Source organism: Aquarana catesbeiana, linkage group LG03 (assembly GCF_042186555.1).
Source record: "Aquarana catesbeiana isolate 2022-GZ linkage group LG03, ASM4218655v1, whole genome shotgun sequence".
Taxonomy (NCBI): Eukaryota; Metazoa; Chordata; class Amphibia; order Anura; family Ranidae; genus Aquarana; species Aquarana catesbeiana.
Window position 1 is genome coordinate 585,295,345 of NC_133326.1, and position 13,177 is coordinate 585,308,521.

General features: G+C 41.5%; 1 protein-coding gene across 1 annotated transcript in view; it reads left to right on the plus strand.

Annotated features, from left to right (window-relative positions):
- The window catches only part of NFU1 (NFU1 iron-sulfur cluster scaffold), a 68,204-nt gene that overhangs the window by 25,938 nt on the left and 29,089 nt on the right, over nt 1–13,177 (plus strand). Inside the window, exon 6 of the mRNA XM_073622017.1 lies at nt 809–872. Within this exon, the coding sequence (XP_073478118.1) occupies nt 809–872 (64 nt within the window). The remainder of the gene's footprint in view (nt 1–808; nt 873–13,177) is intronic.

Below are 13,177 nucleotides of genomic sequence, written 5' to 3' on the forward strand. Positions count from 1 at the left end.
CTTTGGAATGCAAAGATTGGAGTTACTAGCGATGCTTCAAGAGCCTGGATCTTGGAACCAGTATAGAGGAGATAAGGAGAGGGACATTCCAAGGAAGGATTACCAGTCCCATATTAAAACCTGATCCTAAGATTTTTATATGTGTCTATGAGGTGAGATTTCTGTGAGCACTGAGGTGATTGGTGAAAGCACAGCAGTTTTTGGATTGCAACAAAGAACTAAACACTATATTGGAATAGATCACTTGGACACTTGTTAGTTTATTGAACTATTCACATGTTTTGGTTTATTATTTATGCATAGATTATGTTTGGTTTATATTGTTCTTCACTTTAACCATTGAATATATGGTATTAAGGTTGTGTTGATTTCACACTGAAACTGCAGAGGAATTGCGCAACACCATTGTCATACTTTGTGTTGCCTACATTAAAAATTTATTACAAGCTTGTCTTTATTTCATTGTTCATTTGCAGCCCATTTTAAATTTAAAGGGTTGCTCTAATGCAAGCATGTTAACATGTAAAATACCACGCATTAACACACAATACTCTTTATGCAGCAACACATCACAATTTACCAAAAAAGTCTGAAGGCAACCTATCGTTTTTTTTTTCTTTGTGAAACCTCAGTGTATAGGATAGGATTCCTATGTTGTGCCTTGTAAAACCTTTATGGGTAGATGGATGCTAGGGTGTAGGAGACAGCGGTTTGACAATGCCTTTTTAGCTGGTAGAAACTGTATTGATTGGAACTATACATGTCTACTCCCAAACATTACAACCCTTGTGTATGTTTCTTCTTAAAGCTGCAACAGAAGAGGATGATGAAGTGGTGGCAATGATCAAAGAACTTCTAGATACAAGGATCAGGTAACCTGCACCCCACTAGGGTCTCTGTCTTTCTTGTGGTGGAGATACAGAATAGAAATAAAAGAGAAGTCTGGTGTCACCAGTAACACACCTCCATCCCTAATAATACAATAGAAACATGGATGTCGCCCTTATATGAGGTGTGCACAATTGGCCGATAAAATTGACAAGTGTAAATGCAGTAAAATATTTATTACAGAAATAGTCACACATGAAAAAGTAACATAGACAAAGGCAAAGCTGATAAAATATTGCACAAGGTTAGAGATTGCAATGAAGAAAAGCTATGGGACTTTGAATGAGGTCTATGATCAAAGAGTCAAGGTTACCTCCATCCCTAATTCTGATAAGAAACTACGTGAGGGGTTGGGACTTTGAATGAAGCATGCACTTTCAATAAATAAAAAATTATTCCTAACAAGTTTATTCCATATGTTAATGAATAATAAAAACAAGACGCACAGCACTGAGTCCAAAATTCGTTTCATATATATACATATAGAGTCAATACATATATGTACATACACATAAATGCCAGGCACAATAACACATGATAGTTCAATATAAGTAGCTTAAAAACAGATAACAACATGATAAGGTAAGTATCTAGTCTGGCATTGAATAGGCCCATTATTGCACAAATCTAGATGTTTATTGTAAATAAAAGATGCATAGGTATAGCATCCATAGCTCGACGCGTTTCATGGTAGATAACCACTCAGGAGAAATTGCGGCCTAAAGCCTATAAAATATAAATAATGGGTCAGACTGATTACATATGTAGCACTAACTCACGGTGGAGCTGCTGGTTTAAGCTGGTCTGTTACCTTCACTCTGCTTCCCTCTGTTTCACCGACACCGGGTCTAGGGTTCCGTTGAGTTTACTTCTGGACGACACACGCACCAACACTGGAGTACGTTTTCAATGCTTTATTAAACAAACGACTTAGGAAGTAGCAGGAAAGAGGTAGAAAGGAAACTCGCAGAAGAAACTCAAATACTCTCTGGTAGGGTTCTCTTGGCAAAAGGTATAATTCAAATACTATTTGAAATGCGCTCCCCTCATGGGACATACTCCTTGCTCCTCTGGATAGGCCTCTCTCACCGGTCTAGCAGCCAGTACGCAGCACGAATCAAAGTCTCTGCCACAGACTTGTTTGGCAATAAAATCCGTACGATCCTCTGCCACAGGATGTATAGATTTGCTGTAGTGAAAGTCCGTCACAGTGCTTGAACCTTTAAGCCGAGCCGGCAACACTATGCTGTATAGTTACTTTTGGATACGTCCTCCAACCGAGTCACCAGGCCCCGCTATAGACCAGCATGCGGCGTGATCTCTCCAAGACGGGTCCTCCCCTGGGATCTCCACGGTTGTCCAGCTTCATCACACAGGACCGACAGCTCAGGACCATTCCTCGGCCGCGGTGGCAGGCTCCAGACAAGCCTCTGGACCCACCCCTGCGCCGTTGTATCATGGGCCTCCCGATCGGAGGACCACGTGGTAGCTCCTTAACGCATACCTGTCGGCCAGGAGGGCCAGCAGGTGGCTGTAAAACGAACCCCAAAATATGGCGTCTGTCCCATTAAATACCCTCGCCCAGAATGCAACTCGGAGGACCACCTCCACCGAGCGTGTCGCCGGGACAGAGGAGCATCCATACGCTTCCACACGTTGCCTTTCCAATCCTGACCAGTGGTAACGGCGACACCCACCGGTCAGCACGGAAACACCTACAACGTCAGCCAAGCTGGAACAGAGGCATAATTTTAACCTTCCTAACACACAATTTACTAAATTTACCTAACATGCGGTAGATTGCAAATCTACGAGCACTACACATAAATGGGGCATTTTAGTTGAGGGGACGTGATATAACCTCCACCCATACTTACAGAGCTGACCATGGATCTTGGGTATGGCAGGATCACCAATGGTGGACTGGGGTCAACAACTGGCATGGGAGCTGAGGCGGCACATAAAAGGCATGGCATCAGGGAAGAGAAACTGTGTGTGATTGGACCATCACCAAACCCTCCAACGTGATATGGGATTGATCGTCCCAAACATCTAGGAAAAAATAAATGTAACTATGAATAAGTGGATGAATGTTAAATAATTAATGTGAATTCCTATCATAAAATCCATGGTGATATGGGATTGATCTACCCAAACAGCATGTAAATTAGAAGGTGATATGGCTAAGCGTGTGTGGAAGCCATATAAAACCAATAATTAAATAAGGGTGTCAAATTATGAATTATGTGCTGAGGAAAAATGTAATAAAATAGAGTTTGGGATGTTGAAAGGTGTAAAGTATTGAAACAAAAACCCAAAATTAAAAAGGAGTGTAAGGGCGGTGCCATCTGCCCAGGAGGTTACCTGTTGTCTGGGTGTAAAGAGCTTGTATGCGTGAATTAGACGTGCCAAACAAACAAAGCAAATTCTGTTCCCACGATGAGGAGTCTTGTACTCCACTCCAGCCAATAAAGTGCCGCCAAGGTCACATGGGCTGGTAGAATGGGGAGAGAGAACGCCAACAACCGGGCGGAGTTCGCCCGATGTTTGGCGCCAAAATCCCCTGCCATACAGTCATTGATGGATGTACACAAAGCGCTGGCGCCATGATGTCAACCTAGTCAACGTCATGCGTCAGTTGCCCGGTACGTGACATCAATGCACAGCGTAAAATCAGCCCGCACCCTCGGCCGATGGACAAAGAGGGAGGGGGCGGATCCAAAGTTTGCATCGCAGCTCCCAAATTGCCAGAAGGACCGCAACCCTACCAAAGCAATGGCAGCCCTCTTCCCAAAGAAAACTGCACTTTGCAGGAATGTGTAAATGATAATTCAGGATTATCTAGCGATTTGTTGACCCCAGTCCACCATTGGTGATCCTGCCATACCCGAGATCCATGGTTAGCTCTGTAAGTATGGGTGGAGGTTATATCACCTCCCCTCAACTCAACTAAAATTTCAAGGATGTCTGACCGATTATTTATATTTATATTTATAGGCTTTTGGCCGCAATTGCTCCTGATGAGTGGTTATCTACCACAAAACGCATCGAGCTATGAATTCTATACCTATGCATCTTTTATTTATAATAAACATCTAGATATGTGCAATAATGGGCCTATTCAATGCCAGACTAGATACTTACCTTATGTTATTATCTGTTTTTAAGCTACTTATATTGAACTATCATGTGTTATTGTGCCTGACATTTATGTGTGTGTACATATATGTATTGACTCTATATTCATATATATGAAATGAATTTTGGACTCGCAGTGCTGTGCGTCTTGTTTTTATTATTCGTTAATATATGGAAAAAAACTTGTTACAAATAATTATTTATTGAAAGTGCATGCTTCATTCAAAGTCCCAACCCCTCACGTAGTTTCTTATCAGGTTAAAGATTGCATTGCATTTAAAGTACATGAGTATACATGACATCTATAGCATCCGATGCATTTCGCAAGATGTGGCTCTCTCTTCAGGGGTGGGTGCATGTGGGATATATCTGGAAATAAATTATCAAAAAGTAATGTAACACATGAATAAATGATGGACAGATGGTAAGAGGTGCCTCACAGAAAAAAAGACCCCATACTAACCAATTGGGAAAGCCTAGGTGCCTATAGCTGTGTTCCCCGAGGATGGCAGCAATATATGCTTGGGAAGGGAGCTGAGAAAGCGGTGCTAACCGAAACTCCCATCCAAGGAACAATGGGAAGGTGGACATGGCATGGATAGAAATGAGTGACCTTGGAGATCCTAAATAATCCGTTCAGGTGTCGGCTAAAATATAATGTGATATGTATATAATCAAACATTGCTAGATTAGCTAGCTAGTAACAGAGTATATGATAAAATGCATGAATACATGTATAAACCAACCTATTGCGATTATAAAACGGATAAGACAAAGGAGAAATGTGTGCAATACTGCAGATATGTGAAAACGGATGTCAGAAAAGGCAATCCCTAAACAGGAAAACGTGAAAGTGTGAATGTAGGGTGACATCCATGTTTCTATCATATTATAGAGTAGTGGTTCATATTACAACATCTAAAACAGCTGTGGTCTTAATTACAGAGACATAAATCTGTCCTAGGCATTATTAGTAAGTTAATGTATCTTTAAGCACACTATTGTGTTGCAATCACACATGGTAAAATATGCATTTTATTTGTGCCTTATGTTGCGACTCTGTCATTTTAAATAGCACCTGACCCACAAATACAATAGGGGGCAAAGAAACCTACTGCCCCCTACTGTACCTTTTTGCCTGTACTTTTGGGGTGCTGATCTAATATGACTGGACAAAAGTCAAGCTGGAAAGGGTTATGAGTTTAGATAAGAACAGTGTTATGGGTTGGGATAAAGACAGCTTCTTTGTGTGGTGTTGGACTTTGTAAATATAGAAAAATTCCTATTTCCAGTGACACATGGAGAATGCCTCAATATGCTGATTCCAGGTTTTATAGGCCTTTTTGAAAGTGGTAATACAGTCAGTTGATACAGACGTGCTAGTTCCCCAGAACAATTGCATTTCAGTGATCAAGTCTCTGTTGGCTCAGTACAATAAACGCAGGATTGGGGTTATCATTGTTTACCAGTAATTGTAGAAGATGGTGTGTAAAAATACACACCCTACCTGTTTGAATGCCAAGCTGTAAAAGGATTTCCATTTAAAATAAGTAAAAAGTACATGAGGTATGTACATGCATTCTCTCACTATAAGAGGTGCTTTCTGGAGTCATCAGCATTACATTTTTTTTTTAATGTGACAGGCTCACTTCTTCCCTTTTTTTTTATTTTTTATTTTTTTTACTGAGAAAAAGGGAACATCGTTACTTATGGCGCTTCTGATCGTAAGCATTTTTTGTGAGACCCTTTTCTGTATCTAGGCTTTGAGATCTGCTTGTTGGAGTTTTCGTTGACACATATTTTTAAATCCCCTTTAATTTAGTATACTGTATGTAACAGTTTAACTGCATTGTTTACTCTAAATATTAAAGTGATATATGTATCATACTTTGTCTGTGGCTAGCCCATTTACATTGCAGGAGTCATGTTTTCTAGAGGCACATTGTACTGCCTGGTTGGCCTCTCTATCTCTAGTGTCTTGTGATATGTTTTCTGGGTTTTATAGCTTGCTTTACTGAAGGGCATCTGTGTTCTGGTAGTAATAGGCTGGAGCCAGGTAATTTGTTTACAATTGGTCAAAGTGAACACTGCGAAAACTCTGTATAAAAATAACTGTGTCGAAATGAGAAATTTTTATTGTCACCTTATCTCGCCCACAAGTATCAGCCCTCCAAATGAATGTCAACTTTAAAATTTGCACCTTTTTTAGAGGTTAAATACCTAGGCATTAACATCCCATTTGACTCTGCCCAACTCTGTGCCCTAAATTATGCACCACTCATGCAGCGGACCATTTCGGATTTAAAGTCATGTTACCAAAAGCAATACTGGTTTGGCATTTAATTTAAAAAGGATATTTTCCTAGATTGTTTGATACTACCTGTAGTAGCCCCTCGCAAGTTTTTCATAACTCTTCAAACTACTGTCACTACCTTCAACTGGGAGCATAGCCAGCCTCGCCTACAGAGGATAGTCCTGTCTCTCCCTAAAGTTAAAGGTGGAGCAAGGGGGCCTGACCTCTCTTTGTATCCTACAGCTGTGGCTTTAAAGCGGGAGTCCGGCAACCAATCCCTTTTTTTTTTTTTTTTTTTTTTTTTTTTTCAGGTCATTGAGACACTTTGCTAATCACAAAATAATACTCACAGTTTGGGTGTAATATTTCTTCCTCTGTCTGTTTTCATACTGAAGAATAACTTAAAAAATGTGATGCTGGCTGTTTCCATCTTACTTGTGGGCATGTGAAGCCCACAAGCACTGATTTCCTGGATGCAGTGAATGCTGTTCATTCACAGCTTGTTCACACGCATGATCATTGTTTCCGCACTGAATCTTGGGAAGCCTGACACTAAGCTCCCAGAAGACAGTGCGGCGCCGGGAAAGGCAATAAACACGCCTACTCCCATGGGAGGAGAGACAGGAAGTGCCACAATAAAGTACAATATAAAGGTAATTACAGCGATAAAAAAAATTTTCGTGCGGCATTTGAACATCTATGCAATTAACTGAAGGGGGTAAGATTAGGTTAAAAATTTGAGTGGAACCCCGCTTTAACTAGACTGGGTAATTTGTTTCATGGCGCTCTGTCCAAACAATAGGTAGCTATAGTACATGCAAACTCCAGGCTCTCCATTGGATTGATCCTGACCTCCAAGGTTCACAACACCCCAATCCCCTGTTGAAGTGCCACCTTCTCATTATATGTGGCTAATACAATTGTAAAATTCACCTATGGTGGGCCCAGTGACCCCTTTATTTGGAAATCTGTGTTTTCTCCTCACGGTTAATGGTAATAGATTTTTGCCCCCTTTTCTTTATCTCTCGCTGTTTTTACTGTGTTTTTGTTTTTTTTTTTTTTTTTTTTTTTTTTTTATTCTCATTTATTGGACTTTGGCGTTAGGGGTCTATTCAGTTGTATTCCATCACATGACGGCGATATTTTGCACAGGATATTTCTTGCTCTATGATCTTTTTTGCTGAATTGGTTTTATTCCTTGGGATGTTTGCACTTCCATCATTATGTTATTCACTGGAACTTTCTGTTGCTATTCTCCCATTTCGATCTTCAGTTCCCTCATACGCATTGTGACATATGCATTGATGACTAGATTGTTAATGCTATGACTCCCTTATCTGTCTATCCGTGTTGTTCAGTATTTTGAAAAAAATATGTATAAAAACAGATTGAACAAAAATCTGTGTGTCTCTAGCCTCACTCTCCTTGTTTGAGATCATGAAAGAAAGTGTTTAATTTTGTTATGAAAGAATGAAGTAATATAGCTAGTATTTTCTCTTATAACTATGTCCTACTGTCACAAGAGGTTTCCCAGTTGTCAGAATACAATCATCACTGCTGATAGCTATAGCCGTTGTTACGAAGTCGATCCCTCAATGACCAGCCTGTCAAGTTTTTTTTCGTACAATTATTGCTGGTGGCTATAGCTGCCAGCAGTTATCATTTTTTTCTGACAGCTGGGATATCTTCCGCTGTCAGAGTATATTAGCGCAGCAGGAGGTATTCCCTCATCAACACACCCTTGGTTGAAGGAAAGAAAATTGTATAATGTATGGCATGCATAAGGTAGTGGCTGTCAACTTAAAAGGAATAGGGAACCTCCAAGGGCCGCACATAATGCCCAGTATATGTAATGCAAAAAGGACTGCCAGTGACTGCAAGCATGTTAGAGGAAATTGTCAGAGACTGTGGATTTGCTACAGGTTTGGTTGGAGAAATGCTGCAGAAGGCAGTGAGAGACTGAGGACATGTTACACGAGGCTAGTTGAGATTACTGCTATTACCCTTTACAAATCAATACTCAATGCAGATTGCTTGGGTCCTATGGTTTCAAAACAAGTGTCAAAGAGCAACAGTTGGGCACCTGGGCCCTAAGGCCTTGACTGGTTAAATTAAGTCCAAAAAACACTATTGGTGCTAGACCCAGGGGAAATCTTCCATCCAAATTCTTTCTACAATGCCCATCAAGGGCGCAGCCCTCCCCTGACCCAGAAGTCCTCTGAACACACTGCAAAAAACACACGGGGGGCGTGACCACCACGTACATTACCATCAATAATATTTTTTATTGAATCCACATAAGTAAATGGATACTTTTGTTCGTATGTAAGCCAAACAGACCTGCTCCAACCAGAATGCAATAGCGGTAAGTCCTGGAGACAAATGGTTGGACTACTGACTCGTTTCGGGGTCATGCACCTTTCCTCTGTTAAATTAAGCCTGTGGAGAGAAATTGTTAGGTTTCCGTTGCTAAATTCTTTGGTTGTTATGCTAATCCATTGTGTTCAATATGTTGAGTTGCTGACTCAGAACAATGTTGTAAATCAGGAATTCAGACTTTGCTTGTCCGTGGTCAGTGACTCAGAGTATGAAGTCAGAGAAAAGCAGGAAACTGTCATTTTCAGAAAGGAGGTCAGCAATTACGGTGTTCATATTTCTCTTATTACCATTTTCTGTAGCCAAATGTTTTCTATGAACCCTTTGCACGGTGCTATAAAACCTAATACGTGTCTATTGAGTTTGTATTTTTTTTAAAATGGGGGTTCTTTTTTCTGATATATAGTGGATATAAAACATCTACACACCCCTGTTAAAATGTCAGGTTTCTGTGATGTAAAAAAATGAGACAAAGATAATTCATTTCATAACTTTTTCCACCTTTAATGTAACCTATAAACTGTACAACTCAATCAAACCACAAGCTGAAATCTTTTAGATGGAGTGAAGTAAAAAATAAAAAAATAAAATAATATGGTTGCATAAGTGTGCACACCCTTAAACTAATACTTTTTTGAAGTACCTTTTTGATTTTATTACAGCACTCAGTCTTTTTGGGTATGAGTCTATCAGCATGGCACATCTTGACCTGGCAATAGTTTTACACTCTTCTTTGCAAAAACACTCCAAATCTGTCAGATTGTGAGGGCATCTCCTGTGCAAAACCCTCTTCAGATCACCCCACGTATTTTCAATTGCATTCAGGGCAGGGCTATGACTGGGCCATTCCAAAACGTTAATCTTCTTCTGGTGATGTATGCTTTGGGTTGTTGTCATGCTGAAAGATGAAGTTTCTCTTAATGTTCAGCTTTCTAGCAGAAGCCTGAAGGTTTTGTGCCAATATTGACTGGTATTTGGAACTGTTCATAATTCCCTCTATCTTGACTAAGCCCCCTGTCCCAGATGAAGAAAAACAGCCCCAAAGCTTGATGCTGCCACCACAATGCTTCACAGTGGGTATAGTGTTCTTTTGGTGATGTGCAGTGTTTTTGCGCCAAATATATCTTTTGGAATTCTGTCCAAAAAGTTCAACCTTGGTTTCATCAGACCATAACACATTTTTCCGCATGCTTTTGGGAGACTTCAGATGTGGTTTTGCAAAATTTAGCCAGGCTTGGATGGTTTTCTTGGGAAGAAAAGGCTTCCGTCTTGTCACTCTACCCCATAGCCCAGACATATGAAGAGTATGGGAGATTGGTGTCACATGTACCACACAGCCGGTACTTGCCAGATATTCCTGCAGCTCCTTTAATGTTGCTGTAGGTCTCTTGGCAGCCTCCCTGACCAGTTTTCTTCTCGTCTTTTCATCAATTTTGAACATAGCAGACCGTAAAACCTAGTACACATGGGCCGAATGTCAGGTGGCATTCGGCCCATGTGTACTGAAGCCAGCCATCCGGCTGGCTTATGTCAAAGGGCATGACCGAAAAAGATCCGTGCTCTTAGCCAATGTTGTTATGCAGTTAGTTTAGTTTATACTAGTTGGAAATGATGATGATTAATGACACACAGTCTGCATATTTCACAAGGGAGTAATTACAATCATTTTATCTTTGGTTTAAGTTCATGACACTGTAACCACATGTGAAATGCTATCTGTGGTTTGGTTACAGGTGTGGAGGAAGATATCTCACTTCTTAATAATTGAACTATGTACCTACACTAATTTGCCATAACTTTATGACAACTGACAGGTTAAAGGATAAGTTCACCTTTTGGAATATGTTACATGTTCCACCTGTATTTAGGGTGGAGAATGTAACATGTTCCAGCTCCTGCTGTTACCCCATCCCGATTCCCTCTCAGTGTGACAGCGACGGGGGAATCTTCTCCTCTCACCCCCTGTCGCAATTCAAAAACAGCATGTCCATGCAGGATCTGCGCCCACACGGCCATGTCATTCATTCAGTTTCCTGTGAGTGAATAAACTCAGCCTTAAGCGAGTTTACGGCTCTGACAAACGGCTCTGAATGAACTGCGAGGGCACTGATTAGCACCCTTGTAGTTCCATCAAAAAACCTGCAGCTTTCAAACTGACATACCATAAGGAGGACCATAGGGAGGTACAGCTGCAGGGCTTGTCTGCAGAAGCCTGACATTGCACCTCTGATCCATTGATGATGGGTGCATTGCTTTCCAGGCTACTGCAGGAAAAAGTAATAAATTAACTACTTTTTTTTCTGCAAAAAGATATGCTTTTTTAATTTTTTTTCTAAAAACGTGACCTTATCCTTGAAGTGAATAACATTAATTATCTTGTTACAATGGCATCTGATAGTCAGCGGGATATATTAGGCAGTAAGTAAACCTGTTGTCCCTGAAGTTGATGTTTTAAAAGCTTAACCACTTCACTTCAATACCGGGCACTTTCGCCCCTTCCTGCCCAGGACAATTTTCAGCTTTCAGTGCTGTCGCACTTTTGAATGAGAATTGCGCGGTCATGCAACACTGCACCCAAACTAAATTTTTATCATTTTCTTCCCACAAATAGAGCTTTCTTTTGGTGGTATTTGAATCACCACTGGTTTTTTTTATTTTTTGCTAAACAAACTAAAAAAGACCGAAATTTAAAAAAAAAAAGAAAAAAAAGTTTTTTTCTTTTTCTTTGTTTCGGTTATAAAAAAAAAAAATTCTCCTTCACTGATGAGGCAGCACTGAGGAGGCACTGATATGTAGAATTGATGGGCACTGACGGGTGGCTGTGATGGGCACCGACGATGAGGCAGTAATGGTCACTGATTATTAGTACAGACCCCCCCCCCCCCCCCCCTAACAGGGAGAGCCGCCGATCGGCTATCTCTGTGAGCGCGAACCGAGGAATGCTATTTACTGGCACTTCCTGGTTCACACGATGATCAACTGTGATTGTTCACAGCTGATCATGTGGTAAGGAGCCTCTGTCAGACACGTCAGCATGTTATCCTGCTGGACATCCTATGATGCCCCGTCAGGATAACAGAACATAAGTGGTTAAAAAAAATGGGCATCGCAGCTTTTTGTTTATGGGGCTGCGTAGCAACAGACCGGTCAGGGTGCCTATGCTGACCTGTGTCCACAACCAAGAGCACCTAAAATGGGCATGTGAGCATCCGAACTGGACCATGAAGCAATAAAAAAAAGGTGATCTGGTCTGAGAAATGATATTTTCTTTTACATCACTTGGATGGTCGGGTGCGTGTGCGTCACTTACTTGGGGAAGAGATGGCAGCAGGATGCAGTATGGAAAGAAGGCAAGTCGGCAGAGGCAATGTGATGCTTTGGGTAATGTTCTGCTGGGAAACCATGAGTCCTGCCATTCATGTGAATGTTACTTGACATCTACCACCTATATAAATATTGTTGCTGACCAGTTGCAACCCATCATGGAATCTGTATTCACCAGTGGCAGTGGCCTCTTTCAGCAGGATAATATGTCCTGCCAAACTGCAAAAATGGTTCAAGAATGGTTTGAAGCACGCACACAATGAATTTGAGGTGTTGACTTGGCCTCCAAATCTCAGACTAATTGAGCATCTGTGGGATGGTCTGACCCATGGAGGCCCCACCTCATAACTTACAGGACCTAAAGGATTTTCTGCTGACGGCTTGGTGCCAGATACAACCGCATACCTTCAAAGGACTAGTGGCACCCATGCCTCAACAGGTCAGGTTTTGGCGGCAAAAGGGGGCCTTAATCAATTTTAGTTGGGTGGTCATATTGTTGTGGCTGAGCAGTGTATATTTTGATAAAGCTAGCAAAGGATATATTGTGAAATGATTGGACAACTACAGGCAGTCCCCGAGTTACGAACGGGTTAGGGACTGCCGGTTTAGTTCTTAAGTCGGATTTGTTCGTAAGTTGGAAGCGCATGCGCAGAACGGCGGAGACGTTTTCCGATGTTCTGTCAAGTAGCTGCACATGCGCAGACGTCGTTTTCCGATGTGCCCGCCGTCAAAGTGGCCATGCATGCGCAGAACGTTTCGCCGCTCCCCGTTCATAAGTAGGAGTCGTTCGCAAGTCGGAGGTTCGTAACTCGGGGACCTCCTGTAATGCACGTCAGGCCTTTCCCTAGTGTCCATGGATTCCTGTAGAGCAGGGATATGCAATTAGCAGGCCTCCAGCTGTTGCAGAACTACAATTCCCATGAGGCATAGCAAGACACTGACAGCCACAAGCATGACACCCAGAGGCAGAGGCATGATGGGACTTGTAGTTTTGCAACAGCTGGAGGTCCGCTAATTGCATATCTCTGCTGTAGAGCAAGCAGCTGAAACCCAAATCTTTGTACAAATACAGTTTAGTTGGGAAACACCAAGCCATTACTGTGGGTGTCAGCATGTATCCCTGCACCGATTGAAACCCTGTCTACAAAAGGATTACAA